The sequence below is a fragment of the Lepidochelys kempii genome, chromosome 7, assembly GCF_965140265.1.
Source record: "Lepidochelys kempii isolate rLepKem1 chromosome 7, rLepKem1.hap2, whole genome shotgun sequence".
Lineage (NCBI taxonomy): Eukaryota > Metazoa > Chordata > Testudines > Cheloniidae > Lepidochelys > Lepidochelys kempii.
In genome coordinates, this window is record NC_133262.1 from 114,455,350 (window position 1) to 114,472,348 (window position 16,999).

A 16,999-nucleotide genomic window follows, 5' to 3' on the forward strand; every position below is an offset into this window, starting at 1 on the left:
CCTGAACTTCCAAAGATCACATCCCATGGTGAGCTGATGGGCTGCTCCTCTCCTTTTGCTCCACCCTCCTTGTCCGTGCCTTGTATTCCAATGCCTGCTACAGTGTTCACCATCTCTAATTCAAGATCAATCTAAGAGGGAAAAAAGTAATACATACAATGATTTTATAGGCGGTGATATTGACTTTTTCCTTAGCTAACTGACCTAAATGTCTAAGGGTACGTCTACACTGGAGCAGGAGATGTAATTTCCCAGTTGGGTAAACACACCCATGCTAGCTCTCATCGAGCGAGCACACTAAAAATAGAAATATAGCTGTGGTTTTGTGAGCGATGGAACGGGCAAGCCACTCCAAGTATGTGCCTATGGTGTCAGACAGGACCATTCTCACGGGTGGTTTGCCCAATGCACTGCTCATGCCATGGAAGCTTCACTTCTAGTTTTTAACAAGCTAGTTTGATCAGGGCTAGAGTGGATATGTCTACACAAGCTAGGAATTACAGCTCTAGCTCCTGTGTAGACTTACCCTAAAACAGAAAGTCTGCTATGTAACAAGTTGCCTACAGACAGAAACTGATTGCCAATTTGAGTGTCACGTATTTTACAAGACAATTAACAACTTTGCTAAAATTAGCAGACTTATTGAAAAGCCTCATTTTATTTTCCATCTGCACCAAAATGGTAAATGACCTTTCTGTCATGATTAAGTCAAAGCAACTAAAGAAATATATCAGGTCTTCTCTACAAAAGTGCACGGACAATGGACACCTATGTTAGAATTTTATTTTAAAATAAAACAATGTGTTTTAAAAAAATTATATACACACAAAAACATACCATGTATCATAATGTGCACACGGCAAATGATACTCTAGAATTTACTTAATTAGTAAGATGTGCAACTCAGGCTATGTCTACACTACAGATCTTACAGCAGCACAGCTGTACCACTCCAGCTGCACAGCTATAAGATCTCCTGTGTAGGAGCTCTCCACTCCTCCACAAATGCTAATGTAGACAAAGCTTAATTTATGCCTATTTCAGTGAAAAAGAATGTTCTGTTTCATTTCTGCCTTCCCAATCCCCCGCTCTCCTCCTGCATTCATTTTCAATTTTCACAAAGGATTTTCTGATTGAGTCTTCCTCCAATTTGTCATTAATTACTCCTGACGATTATGTAAAAAAGGAATAAAGAGGAGCCTGCTTATATGCAATATTACACCACATCTGTACCAATAATTCCACTTTTACATTTAAATTTGTCTTTTGCTAGCATCAAAAACAACTGAAACACACAAAAATAGCTTTTAGATTACCTCAGTTCTTTAAAGATTGTGCTATCGAAGTACCCCTTCAGAAAAAGGGCAATGGTTAATCATCTAGGAATAACTATGTGCTAAAGAAATAAGTTTCTATGATATGTAGAAAATGCTTTCATCAGTAAGATGTCATCTTTTTGCTCCCATGAACTGCAACTCCTTGGTCTTCTGAATCAATCACAGGCCACATCCAAGATCCAAATCACAAATTTAAGGAGTACCACATTTACCACAGCATAGCCTTTCATTTAATAACCAGGGAGGAATCGAGTCTATAAATTCACATAGTGAGAATCCTAAATTTATAAGAATATAAATGACTACTTGTGGCTTGTTATCTACTGCATAGCTCTACAAAAACTATGAGTCCTACTCTACCACAGCGCCACAATACTTGTACTGTACATAAAAGTATGATGTTAGGTTTGTAACTTGAAATGAAGGGAAAACAATTTCCATATTCATTACTAACAGTAGATATTTCTCATAGCAAAATAATAGGCAAATCAGGGGTTTGTCAGGACAATCAGGTATGCATCATTTTACTGGAAAAAAGTCATGGCACACAATATTTCAATTATTATTGAACATTTTCCATTAGGAAAGTATTAAATTGCTGTTATTAATAGTTTTCAAGTATTTAAATATAGCAAAAGTGGACATGATTCCTCTAAAAACAAATTGGGCAGAAAGTATTGGTTTAGTTATTGATAAATACTGGGCCAAATTCTACTCTCAGTTACACAGCATAATTTGTGAATAATTTCTTTGATGTCAATTTTCATCTGTGCAACTGGGAATAGAATTTGCACTGTTATCCTTTAACTTGCTTTTAAATGAAAATTTTACCTTTCTAATCAGATGGTTTTCTGTATCAGCTACAAAAATAATGTTATTCTTTATAGCCACCCCTTGCGGTGAGTTGAATGCTGCCTCTGAAAATCTTCCATCTTTTCTCCCACTGTTTGGTCCTAAACATGAAACAACCCAATCAAGAGAATAAAATTTCACACTGCACAAAAAGGAAAACAGTAAGCAATCACATGTACAATTATTTTACAGATTTAAGCATTTTCCACAAGGTGCTTTTGCAGCTCTGCATACAGTTCAGTTATTTTTTAGATCTCTTCTGTATAGTTTCATTTTTAGAATCACCTTGCTGTGCAACAGCAATGATACAATTCAATATTCTGACATTTTTCTCCTCAAGTTCTAGGCATACATGGGTTCTCCGCTCAAGCAACATTCACAATAAAAGTTTTTTATTGGGATTCTAAATTGCTTCTCTTTTCTTAGACTAAGACAGACACAATTTCAGAAAAGCCATCTCTCAGTATTTTAATCCTGGCTACATCAAAGCAAATTAGCTACAAACATTTTAACTTCATTATTTTTATTTACTTCAATTATTTAGTGTTCTGGATAAGCTGCAAATCAAGGTAATTTTCAGCTAGCAAAAATAGTTCTTGATCAGTAATTACTAGCAACAAAGAGGTATTGAACTGCATGTAAAGGGCAGCATGAAGAATGCATCTAGTTAGCCTTCTAGACAGCACGATAAGGAGAGAGAAGAGCATCATGATCTACATAAAAAACTGTAAACGTAAGTATCATATCTTACAATGAGAGACAGAATATACTGTAAAATGAATTAGCGGCAGCTGTCACAGGAAGACATTTAGACTTTATTAAGTTTGCATCACGATCTATGACGCAAATTCAGTTATTTTAACCTTAGTGGATACCAACACTTATTACTGAATTATAATCTTTGCTACATTGTTTTCTGCCCACAACTCTTTTACTGAGTCACTAAAATAAACAAATTACTATTAACTTTTACATATAAATTGTAAGATGACAGTTTAGGGTTTACAGATAGCAAATACAGGATGTGACAATGCCAAATTTAATTATTTATGCAGAATCAAGCTCAAAAAGTACTTGGATGCAAGACCTCTCAGAGACTGCACAGGATGGGATAAGTGGTCTTATTAATTAAAATAGATAGTACTCTTTCCTTTGAATCACTATTGAATGGCTAACCCAACATCATATTAAGGAACACCTTGCTGTTAGAAACGCCATCTTACTGGTCATAAGAATTCACATAAAACCTCTGCTGTTGTGGAAGGTGCTAATGCTGGTGTCCTGATCAGATTTTTTACTTGGATAATTATGTTCTGCCTACTTAATCTGCTGTCATTCAACTAATAAGGTTCCTGTTTTAAAAACTGTAGTATTGCTGGCACTGTTTTAGTAACTGCAACATCCTACAACGAAGCAGGTGTTATTCAATGGCAGATGAATTGAAATAACCCATATATACACAGAGGGCCTGGTGAAAAACTCACTGATGTCAATGGGAAACTTTCCTTTGACTTTAATGGTTTTGCATCAGACCCATAAAAAAATTTGTCAATAGTGGTTGTCAGTAGGACGGCTTGTAATTGAGGTGTTATAACAGGTATACGTTTAATATAGATATGACCAAAAGAACCTATAAGATGCAATCACTGTTCACTTTTTTTATGTAAGATTATAACAAAAAATGCATATAAGAGGTGCAGAAGAACGATTAGGTCTGTGTGGTGAACAAAAGAGAAAGCTGAACACTTTTAAAGAGACATTAAAAATTACCTTTGCTACCCAGGCTATCTTAGTAACTAAATTTAAATATGTAGTTTACTTCTCACTATGCAGTATGTTACTTTTGCATTCTTGCTTTGTTAGGAAAAAAGGACTAGGCAGTTTGACAATTATTTCTAGTCAATTTCTAGACTTTTAGGTTTCTATACAACAGTTCAAGACTTCAATTAATTTGTTGCAGACACTACATGAGATTGTTAAAGAGCAATGCTCCTAGGGAATCCCGAGTTAGCAGCAGGCCTCAGGATTCCACTAATAAGAAAGGGTTCATCAGTATTGCATTTTCAGTGGACTGAGGGAGGTGTTTGTGTCTCGCCTCATCTCCCTGGCTCACCCACTCCCTTGCAGTGGATTCTGTCTTTGCGGTGTCAGGGAAGGAGCGACAGAGTACCTGCTATTTAGATGTACAGCACCATGTACACAAAGCGATCTATAACTAGTAATTGTCTGGGCAGATTCTATACTCTGCTATCTGTACTGCATGTTGAAATTAATATAAAAATGTCAAAATTACTCTAACAATTAGAAACATGAGGCACCTTAAACAAGTGTATTCATAGAGTCTCTCACACAGATTTGTTCTTAAAGTTATTTTACTATCCAAAAAAAATATTTAAAAGGGAGTTGTAAGCAAAATGCTTAAACAAAATAGTTGAAAAAAAATCAGTAATTATTTTCAAATGTCTACAATATGCTGAGCGCTGAACACAAAGAATGCAGAACTTCTCTGAAAAGGCTATGCTCTAAAATAACATGATTCTGAGAAATTAATGTAAATCTTACCTCCAATGGTGTGTAGGATTTGCCCATTTTTCCTGACAACCAAAATCCTGTGATGTCCGGTATCTGCTATCACGAGTCTATTTCCTGAATTGTCTACAGTCACTTTGCCAGGAAACAGCAAGGGAGAAGAAGGCAGAGAGTCTCTGTACAATTTTATTCCAATTTTGTTATCTGTGATTTGTCCTTTCTCTTTGTAGAACTTCAGAGCAATAGAAGTAAATAAAAATAATTTATCTTTGTGTCCCTCTCCAACAAGAGAAAACAGCATATTTCCACGAGGCCCAAGAATGACCAGAGTTGGCCAGCAAGACACTTCCAGCTCATGCCAAAGTGTTGCATCAGCATCATTTACCACAGGGTGGGTAATGTTATATCTAAGAACAGCACTTTTAATGTTATTGAGAACCTTTTCGTTTGGGAACTTCGCTGAATGGACACCAACAACAAGAAGACCATCTGAAAGCAAAAATAAAAGAGTCTTGCACTGAAACATGCCTGCATCTGAATAAGAGTTTGAATAAGAGATTAAAAACGAAGTACAGTCCTAAATCACAACATGACTGACTTCATTACAAAGTGAAAGAGGTGTGATATAAGTTAAATAAAATAAAGATCACAGCTCAATACAGTAATGGCTGCACAATCTATCCATTAATACTAAATACTATGGTTTACAAGTAAGATTTCAGTACAGTTTAGATGCTATTACTTCCCAAGCTGGTTAAGATTTAGTGCATCAAAAAATTTTTTTTTATTTGGTTGGTCCCCTTCACAAGTAATAATATGGAGATGCTAATGGTTCCACTGAAATTTAAAATTTTCTCAAGTGTTCATTTCATCAACATATTACTTTTAATTCTACTGCACAGCTTTTCTGCTTTAGAAAAATACAGTAATGGAAAACTACATTCTAAAACTGGTAATCAAACTTACCACAGAAATCTGGAACTAGTAAGTAGGATATAAATAATTCTTTCAAAGTTACCATGAAATAGTTGGAGATTGAGATACTGTAACATTCAGTGTTTCAACAAACATTAGAAACACATCAGTATAATAAATAGTGCTTATGACAAGCCAGATATGAAACTTTTCATGTACTTCATTTTAGGGAGGACTATTACAGAGTCTTAGAAATCAGCTAAAGAACCCAAACTGCCTCTGATTTTCCCCATAAGAAACAGAGGGGATAACAGCCTTGATATCCTAAGAGAAAAGGTGCTATATAAGTGAAAAGTATTATTATAATTCAAGTAATGTACACCAGCAGCCACCCTAGGTCATCCATAAATAAGATGGAAACAATCAGCTAGTCACCTTCCTCAAGTTCCTTGACTACTTTTTCTCTGCTTTCATAAAATTCAAAGCAAGTTTTTCATTTCTAGTTAATTTTCTTTTCATGATAAAGGTTAAGTTTATTTAATTCTATTACACTTGGCACTTATGGACGCTGCTGCTCTCCTGCCAGAAAGTAAGAGAAAGAAGCTTCACTTCACCTTTTAGTAATCTTCCAAGGAACAAAGCCGAGACTATTTAATTTTCTATTTACCATATTTTGGCAAGGAGAAACCAGAACTGTCTCAGAAGGATTAATCGATATTAGTGTCCAAGGTTCATTGTATACCTTTACCTATATCATTTCTGCATACTTTTAAATTTCAGGACACAACTATATATATTACATAAAAGGCACACACAGTCCCACGTTGTTTGTAGTTAGAACAGAGGTGAAAGCACAGTACTATTTGGAGTGGTACATCCTATTTAAGGTTTTATATTGTGTTTTGGTGAGAGATTATGCTGTTATATTAAAGGAATTTAACTGTGCATGTGACATAATGATATTTCCTAATCTTTCTTAGTAAAGTTCTAGAGTGCTATTAGCCATAACTATATTTTTATGTTATACATAAGTAATTCATGAACTCTGTTCTTCCTAACCTTACAGATCTGAGTGGAACAGATCAGATAGTCTGGGATTGTGGTTCAGACAAGTTCTGGAATCTGTCTGTTTCCCAGATTGCGCTGCTCACAGCTATGATCCCATTTAGTCTCCCATTCCTTTTCTTGAATGGAGCAAAATTACATCAACTAGGCAGTTGTATAAAGCTACTACTTGATAAGAAATCAGAATTCTTAATACAATGGAAAACCCTGGCAAAGCATAATATAGCCAGTACTTTTCCAAGATCACTCATGCTTCTGAATAGTGTAAGTGTTCTGGAACCATAAATAATATCTGGAATCTCTCAACCTTGGTATCCAAGTACAATAGACCCTTGTTTGCAGCAACACCTTGTAAGAGCAACCGCCGCTTATGAGCAATATTTCCGTTGAGAAGACTTTCCCTACTGTGAATTGTCCACTTGGTAACAGGAACATAGCTACCACATAAGAGCAATGTTTGTCATGTTGTGATGTCACATCCAGGGAGTGGAGACTGGGGGGGCGTGTAGGGGCATTGTCCCTCCCAAACTGTATCTTTCCACTCCCTTCCCAACCCTGGCCTTTCAGCACAGCTCCAGGGCACACAACCCCATCCACTTGCCCTGCCTGATAGAGCCTGCATGGAGAGCATGTGTAGGGAGAGTTTGGAGTTAGGGTTTGGAAGAGAGATTTTTGAGGGGAGGGGGAAAAAGTTGGGGTTGGGAGAGCAGCAGAGGCTCAGCCGGAAGGTTTCCTCCTCCCTTTCTCATCGTCTGGCTTGCAGGCAGAGGGGTATGTGCATGCTATTTTGCACTGGGGAGTATTGGGAACCCCCCGCCAGCATGCATCGAACTATCCTCTCCAACTTGGTTGCCGGGGGAGGGCTTTGGGTGTGCTGTTTTGCAGTGGAGGATCGGGGAACCCCATGCCCCAGGGCACTGACCAGTCCCCACTGTCCGTTCTAGAGTCCACTCCCTGCTCCATTGCAGGCTGCGCATAGTACCCTCCCCATCCATCCATTCCTTGCCAGAGTGGAGCACGAAGGGCCAAATTCAAGATAATTGACCATTTTTTGTATTCTTTTCTTCATCTGATGTCAACTTTTCTTTTGATCATGCATACAGAAAAAGTTTATGACACCAGAGATTCCAAGCACCCCACTTCCAATTTGTATTATTCCTTTAGGAGAGAGTAGCACTCAGGATTGAGTGTCTCTGTGCTGAGCCTTCAGTTTCAAGGCTCATCCATACTCCTAGCCATTATAAACAGGAGCAGGGAGAGGGGGAATGGCAAATGAAATTACTTCAAGAGCAGAGCTACCAACTTTGATTATGAAGCAGTTTGCTTCTCAGGTGAATTCTCTGTGGTTCACCAGATAGGACTTAATCTGAAGGACCTGAGTAAATTTGTCAAACTGGTACTATAGGTCGACAGTATGAAGACTTCCTGTAGTGCTTGGGTGGGAGCCATGGGTGGGGTGGGGTCGGGTGAATAGAAGCGGATAGGCTATTGCCCCTCCCGCATCTCCTCTCTCTCTCCTTGTGAATATATTGTGTAACAATCAATCAAGCATGCTCGTGCATGCACAAAACACACAAACATGTTTTTAAACTCTTATACCATTGACAAATCACCAGTCCACGCAAAGGCACATCCTAGCGACCAAGACACCAACTCCCTGCCAAGATTTCAAGTTTCTAGCTTGCATGTGTTTTTTTTTTTTAAATAATGGGAAAATATTTTTCATTCTGGAAAATGGTTGAAACGTTTGACTCAGATTTTAAGAAGTTCTTGCACACTGAACACCTGCCAAAATTTCAGTCTAACAGGTAAAAGGGAAAGTGTTAAAGAAACAAAACCGATTCCTTTGAATAGAAATGTGTATACTACCTGAATATAGATGTCACTTTGCTTCTTAAACTATAATTGTATTATACAGTGGTGGTAAATCAGGTGGAGTGATAGTAAATAACGAAAGAGTTGGCAGGGAGGAATATTTTGTAAAGTCCATGTTTCTGGGTAGGTGGGAGGAAGGAATTTATTGGACTCCACTGAAACACATTTTTAAGTTTTTAGTCCGAGAATACTGAAGTCAGTAGGTATGTCAATGCTGCAGCTGGGAGCATCCCTCCCTGCCTGGGTAGACAAACTCTTGTGCTAGCTTTGCTCAACTACCACACTAAAAGTAAGCGTGGATGTTGTGGTGGGCAGTGGCTTGGGCTAGCAGCCTCAGTCCAAGCCCACCTGACTGCCAGGGGTTGAACTAGGGTGGCTAACCCAAGCCACTGCCCTGCCACAACATCCACACAGTTATTTTTAGTGTGCTAGCCAGTGCAGAGCTAGCACGTGTCTGTCTACCTGAGTTGGGAGACGTGCTCCCAGCTGCAGCACTGATATAGACCCATGGGAAACTCCATTGGGTAAGTGTCTAACTGCACAGATCTGATTTCAGAATCAGAGCCCTACTCCTTCTACTTGCCATTGCAGGATAGTTTCCTTCAGCAGGGGATGGATGGATCACTCGATAAGTGCCCTGTTCTGTTCATTCCCTCTGAAGCATCTGGCATTGGTCACTGTCAGAAGACACGATACTGGGCTGGACAGACCACTGGTCTGATCCAGTATGGCCATTCTTAATATGTTTTCTAGTACGTTGTCCAGTCTTACTTTAAATGTCTCATATAATAGGGTTTTCCACAGTCCTCACAGGTGACTAGTCTACAGTACAGCAGATCTTACCATTAGGAGTTTTTTCAGCCTCGTTTTCCTTTTTGTGATTTCAACCACTTACTCCATTTTAACCCTTTTTGTACCACACTGAACTCTCTCTGACTACTGAACATAGTCTTCAAATATTCATAGATAACTGTGTGTCTGATCTATTCTTCCAGCCCATTTTTAATACAGTGTATGCTTAGGAAATCTTTACAATTAGCCTGTGTATAATTTGCACAGTATGTTATGTAATATGAAACAAATGAAACAAACAGGAAAATAATACAGATAAACTAGGCATTAAATCAAAGTACAGCTCTGTACTGTATTAAAGTAATTTCTGCAAAGGTGAATGCTTGTTTCGTTGTCAGTTTTTTTAAAAAACTGTTTGAATAATCACAAATTAATATAATAATTTTAAGATGTGGAAAAACATGGAAGTGTTTAAAACCACTAAGCAATGAAACTTTCAGATAACATTTGAAAACTGACTTTCTGTATACAGCAGTGTAGGTCCAAGGCACTGAAATACGTATGCCAAGGATTAAATCAATCTTTCTTTGTGAAAAAACAAGCTTAGTTTATACTTTATACTGACAGACTGATTTTTTAAAATCTTTACACAAGTTACGTCAACCTTTCAGCACCTCACATAGAACTTCTCAGAAGAATGTTTCCTTTCCCTTCTGTTATACAGTGTTGACAGAATATCATCATAAATGAAACTGTAAATACACAACATGTCTTGTATTAATAAACTAAAACCTAAAAAACAAGTTTTTAAAGACAGTGGCAACTATCAGATTTTCCTTTCAATTTGATTTCTGCAACACACTTCAGAGTCCTCACGTAGTAGAATAAAAGAGCTTTGAATTGTTTTGTATTTTAGGTTGTGGTTAAAAAATAATGTTCGACAATAAATTCTCACTCAAACATTGTAATGTCTACAACAAATCTATAGAGTTTCCATTAATAATACTCTCAACAGAATAGCGCCTTCATTTCAACAGAAACCAAAATTAATTACAATTGAGCATCAGTAGTGAAAGAGTATTACTACCAGGTGTCTTAGCTGGAATTCTACCACGGCTTTGGAGCGGAGCCCAGAGTTGGAGTGCGGAGCAGCTCCAGACCAGTGGAGCTGCAGGTTTTTGCCTGGAGCTGGAGTGGAGCCGGAGCACAGCTCCAAAGCCCTGGAGCTGAATTCTACAGTATTCCATCCTAGGTCCTTGTCTTTTCTACCTCTACACTTATATCCTAAACTCATTTGATCAGCTCTTATTGATTCAGCTATCCACCTCTACAATAATTATTCTCAAATATTTATCCACCTGTGATCTATGTCCAGTTCTACATCTCCATTTGCCCTCTCTGATCACTCTTCTTCGATGTCTTGCCACCACCTTCCATCCAATGAACAAATTCACTACAGGCATAAATGGGAGCAAGTTCAATTAAGTCAGTGCAGTTATACCAACAGTGAATTTGGTCCAGTACGTCTCAAACTGGGGTTCGGGACTTCTCATGGGGTCGTGAGGTTATTACATGGGCGGTTGCGAGCTGTCAGCCTCCATCCCAAACCACGCTTTGCCTCCTGCATTTATAATGGTGTTAAATATATTAAATATAAAAATGTTTTTAATTTATAAGAGGGGGGAGGGTCTGCACTCAGAAGCTTTCTGTGTGAAAGGGGTCACCAGTACAAAAGTTTGAGAACCACTGGTCTAAAGGAAGTTACTCTTTTCTCTCAAAATCATTCTCTTCCTCACTTTTCCCCTCCGGCCCAGACATTCTCCTTCCCTCCCTCTCCCCCTCCAGAGCCCAGCTGCAGCCCCCCTCCGCAGAGCCCAATTGCAGCCCCCCCCCCAGCCCACACATTCTTCCCCCAGAAGTGAACTGCAGCCCTCCCGCCCCCCCCCCCCAGCTCACACACACTCTCACCACCTACCCCTACCCACCAGAGGCCAGCTGCAGGGTCCCCCTCCCCAGCCCAGAGACTCATATCCTCTATGCTTCAGAGCCCAGCTGTGGGCTGCCCCAGCCAAGACACTCACAGATCCTATCTCCTAGAACCCAGGGATCCAGAGGAAGAAACAGCCTGATGCTGGGTCCTGGGCTTGCTTGGAGTTTCCTGCACGTCGCGGTCACCCTCCTTCAGGACATGCTGGAAACAGCAACTGCTGGAAAACCTCCCGTTCCCGCCCACTCCCCCCCGCCTTGTCTTTTATTTATGAGCTGGGGTTTGCCAGGTCCAGCATCCCCTAGTGGCAGCCAACATCTCTGCGGCCCATTTCTGTGGGGGGGAAAGGAAATTCTGTGTGCACAACATTAATTTCTGCAAAATTCTGCATTGCACAGTGGCACAGAATTCCCCCAAAAGTAAATAGTAACACCATGTTTTCTTCCCAGCATTCAAAACATCTGGAATTATGGTTAATGTACATCCAGTTCGCTCCAGTTCCTAATTCAAAGATTCTAAGGACCCATTTAGCATGCAAAGCATTAAAGCTCCACTCTTTGTTTTGTATGTTCTGTATTATTTTGTAATGTCTCTATCTTTGAAGCATGATTCTGTTAGCTATTGAGCACATTCCATCCACTCTACAGTGTCATGTACAATTATGGTGCCACATAAATAATGAGAGAAATTAACTGTTCCCCCTTTTTGATGTACTATGAGATAAAAAAGGCAATCCCTTCCCTTCTTGCTACAAAAAAGGAACTCAGCATACACAAATACAATATGGTTTTCTGTCTCCTGTTCCAGAAAAAGTAAGTTTCTGCTACAATGCATTTTTTACTGTTACTGCTCACTGGATTTGCTCTGTAAAGATGGCTGCCAAGCTAAAGTTGTTATTTTTGCTACACAGTTCCTGCCTTCATATAATTTTAAATAACATAAATGGTTTTGTGGTAGGAATCTAAGAAAGTTAGTTATTTCAATAATTTTTAATCTGCATCGGATTTAAATATATCCTACAATATGTGAGCCCATAGGAGATTTGGGTTTTTTCTTTTTAAAAGCCAATTTAATCTAAATTGTGCACACTATTGTATGAACTGATGAATGTGTTGCCATACACCCCAGATTAAAACCTTAGTTTCAAGGATTATACAAAAGCACAAATTTGGGCCTCTGCCAAACTGTTTATGAATATTAAAAAGTATTTCTTATAGAAATCCAACAGGCAATTTCTGGTCTACTGATAACATGAACTGAATATGCCCCAGGGTTTAAAATAACGGACTGAATGCCACTCTGAAAACAGAAATAGTGCTGCTACAGATACGAGCAAAAACCCATCCGATAAAGACCTCGTGTGGCATTTAGTCCAATGGAAAAAGTGAGCTTTATTTTGAGACAAACCCATTGAAGATCCATATAATAAAAGTGTGTATGTGCACGTAGATAGATTTGATGTTTCTGATCATCCTAAAACAACAGCTTCTTGTGTTCAGGCATCTAATGTCACAGCAGCATATTGCTAAAGTTCCATCATTCTGGTATCATACTGTTGTATGCTAAGATGGTACTTGCACCATGCGATCATAAAATAAACGTTAGAATGTCAAAAAATACTCTGAAGTTAGTGTACAGTACAATAATTTGAAAAAAGATACTCCCATGCATGTTTATGTGGCCATTAATGCTTGTTTCCAGTAGTAGTAAAGCAGAAGGGAAAAGGCAGTGTGCCTTCAAATATCCAAATCATACATTAAGCCACAGAAACACCAAGTATTTTCACTCTTACAAAGTAAGGAATGGGAGACAAGTAAATTCAGCTCCTGTTTCTTCTCACTCTCACCACCAACCTGCACCAACCTGCCACCCTCACTGTTCTGTCACCTTTTCCATCCCTTCTCTGGAAACAGCTCTCCTTCCCCTAACCCATTATCCCTAGTCATCACTGCCCCCCTTCATAGAGCAAGTTTCTCACTTCTGGTCTGCCAATCTCAGGGGTGGGCAAACTTTATGGCCCGAGGGCCACATCTGGGAATAGAAATTGTACGGCGGGCCATGAATGCTCACAAATTTGGGGTTGGGATGAGGGGGGTGGTGGTAGTGAGGGCTGTGGTTGGGGGTGCGGGCTCTGGGGTGGGGCCAGAAATTAGGAGTTCAGGGTGCAGGAGGGGGTTCTGGGCTGGGGTGGAGCTGGGAACGAGGAGTTTGGGGTGTAAGAGGGTGTTCCAAGCTGGGATCGAGAGGTTTGGAGGGCAGGAGGGGGTCAGGCTGGGGGAGGGAGCGGAGGTGTGGGGAGAGGCTCAGGGGTGCAGGCTCCCAGCGGCACTTACTTCAAGCGGCTCCCGGAAGCAGCGGCATGTCCCTTCTCCGGCTCCTATGCGGCAGCGTAACCAGAAAGCTCTGCGCGCCGCTCCATTCACAGGCACTGCCTCTGCAGTTCCCACTGAAGCGATAGAGGGGGCCATTGGAGCGGGGCTATGCTGCGGCTTCCGGGAGCCGTGGTGCGGCCCCTGACCCTGCGCCCTGCTGGGAAAGCCCCAGACTCTGCTCCCCAGCGGGAGCTCGCAGGCCGCTTAAAATGGCCCACAGTTTGAACCCCCCCCTCCCAGCCTGTCTTCTGCAAACCTCTTCAGCAGGGAAACTTCTAGGCATTAAGCCACCATCTCCCTGTGAGCTGCCTACCCGAAGCTATTTTTTGTCACAAGCAGTGGTGGAACCCTATAGCAGGGCAAAGCACTCAGGTAAATCAAAATTGGCTGTTTTGTGGCACGATTGGCTGTTTTGTGGCATGCAGGAGGCGCTGGAGGGGAGGGAGAGGAGCAAAGGCGGGTGCCTTGGGAGAGGAGATGGAACAGGGTGAGAAGAGGCAGGGTGGGGATGTGGCCTTGGGGGAAAGGGTGAAGTGGGTGCTGCACCTGGGGCACAGCAGGGGTCGAGCACCCCTCCCAGCCTCTGGCTGGTGGGAAGAAGAAGTACCATTCCCATACCTATGCAGAGCAGAAATGCTGGGGTAGACATTAAAAGATCCCAAATCTCTTTTGGTCAGAACAGAAGTTTCCCGTGGTGTATGGCCAAAACTTCCCCTACCCCTTCCATTGTGAAACAAGTTGTCCACCAGGCTGACATCCTCCATCATTTCAGTGATGCTGTATGTGTATAGTTTGCAAAGTGGTTTTGGACTCTTACGCACATAGGGTATTATATCTACATTTCTAAGGTTTTTCTTATACACTGAACATCAGCCCATCGAGGCACTACATTAATAATCGTATCTTAACATTAATCAATCATATCTTAACATTCTTAAAATATTATCTCCATTTTACTGGACATATCTTTTCAGGGGGAATGTTTTAAAAAAGTTTAGGAGAGAAGAAGTAGAAACACACTGTACCATCTACATCAAATCTTTTCATTGTTTTTAAAAATCATTTTGTGTCCAACTCTGACTTTTTGAAGCTGTCTAGAGCTCTTCCTGAACTCCTATTTCAGACTCATTTCCCAATTCCTTAATCCCCGAAGGCCCAATCATTGCATTCAACAATTTGTTTAGCTTGCAGTCAATCTTTAGATTATTTTAGGAAACATACTGAAACAGTTTAACTTAAAAAATATCCCAGGTTTCTGGTGAAAGGTTACTGAAAGGAGAACAGTATGGCCAAAGAAGGCCTTTTAAAACTTTTTCTTCTTCTTCTTCTTCTTGAAGCACACATCTGCTTTCTAAGTTCAACAGAGCTACAGTTGCAGGTGTGCATCGTTAAAGTTTTATTTACTAGAAGAGAAAGCTAAAACTGAGATCATATCCAACTCCTGACTCAGGTTTTCCACCAGAAGGTAAAGCATGAAAGGAGTTGTACCCACCCTTTAAGAGCTAAGAGGGCAGCAGTTGAGAGTGGGCAGGTGGCTGGCTGGCTGTAGGGACACAAATGGAGTTTAAAACCTCCTGAACTTTAAGTTATATATGCTTTTAAAGCCTGAAGCATATAGATTTGAAAAACAAAATGTCTGTTAAAAAATTTCTATTTTAAAACCAAGCTTGCTTCACACTTTTTACTGCATTTTTTATGTTAGATGAATATTTTACATAAAATAGGTTAGTATTCCAATTTATTTTCCTTCTTTCTCCAGCCTTATTCTTCATCTCCCCAGGTTCACAAACTCTGATGTTTCTCTTGGTCCTTTTCTCCTTATTCAAATGATCACTAAGTCTTGAGTCAATTTCCTGTTTAATATCAACACACACACACACCTTCCTTCACTGTCACCACTACTAAAACCCTCGTTCTCTAACTTAAGAAATCTCTCACCTTGATTACTCTATTATTGTTTATATTGTAGTAGCACCTACATTCACCATAATAGGCACAGTGCTAGGAAAGTTAAGTAAGTTATTATAATCAGAAGAAAACAGAACAGAAAAATTCCCCAACTTGGCATTCAGCCGAGTGCTAAGGACCCTAGTATGCTAATATAAAGCCATGAATTTCAAACATTTAATATAATAATAATTTTAATAAACAGAATCAATGGTGGAATCATATTGTAGGCAAAATTTAAGAACATGCAAAGAGCCTATTTGTGAAACAAAAGCAAAAGCCTTTTTCCCCCAGTGAGATCTGGTGGTGGAATGAGAAGTTCAAGAAGCTGTGAAAGAAAATAAAAAGTGTTTTAAACTTTGACAAATGAGGCTCCAACAGGAGGATTTTCAGCAGTGTAAAATACCCAAAAAGACAACAAAGAAAGAGGTGGTAGCCACTAAGCCTAAAGCCATGGAAGGCGTACATAGCCATCTTGAAATGAAGGAGGGTTTAGAAAAATACACAGAGTGGCAAAGACCTGTGATAAGAGAACTGAAGACATCAGTGAGATCAAAGTGGCAATATGCTGATCAATGCGAAACAGACTAAGGAACAGTGGAGAACTAACTTTGAACCGATTATGAATGAAGAGAATCTAAGAGAAGCATGCCAAATGATAAAACCAAGACAGGATCTGGTGGCACCAGTCATTCGAGTTGCAGAGGCATTGAGCAATAAGGAACATCAGAGCTCTCAGTCCCAATAGCATACCACCAGAAGTACACAAGTGCTTGGGGCAAGTAGGTCTGAACATATTGACATAACTGTTTCATAGCCTCATGAGGACTGAGAAGATGCCTGAAGAAAAAAAAAAAATTACCACCAATATTTAAGAGAAAAGGCTACACACAAGAATGTGGTAACTACTGCGCATTAAATTCACGAGCCACATGATGAAGATCTGGGAGAAAGTTATTGATAATAGACTTCAAAGAGCAGTAGAGGTCAGGACAATCAGATTTGACTCATGTCAGTACAGTCAACACTAGATGCTATCTTTGCAATAAGACTGCTTGTGGAAAAATATGGAGAGAAGAGAAAACGCTGCACACGGCATTCACTGAACTTGATAAGGCTTAGGACCACGTTCTGAGAGAAGTCATCCCAGTGACGCATTAGAATGAAATAGATACATGAAGGATGCATCAGACTCTTCCAGAACATGTCTGGGGGTGCTGCTACCACAGTGAGAAGACAAAGTAAACAGTTTCTAATAAGAGTCAGAGAACATCAAGGCTCGGAACTTAAGCCCTTTTTTATTCACATTGATGCCTGATGCACTTACA

At 39.9% G+C, this 16,999-nt stretch overlaps 1 protein-coding gene across 7 annotated transcripts in view; it reads right to left on the minus strand.

The window, feature by feature from the left end:
• The window catches only part of NHLRC2 (NHL repeat containing 2), an 89,050-nt gene that overhangs the window by 61,827 nt on the left and 10,224 nt on the right, over positions 1–16,999 (minus strand). For all 7 annotated transcript variants that reach the window (XM_073354320.1, XM_073354322.1, XM_073354318.1 and 4 more), the window contains exons 3-5: positions 4,752–5,207; positions 2,169–2,290; positions 2–131 (exon numbers count right to left, since the gene is read on the minus strand). In XM_073354320.1, the coding sequence (XP_073210421.1) occupies positions 2–131; positions 2,169–2,290; positions 4,752–5,207 (708 nt within the window). The remainder of the gene's footprint in view (position 1; positions 132–2,168; positions 2,291–4,751; positions 5,208–16,999) is intronic.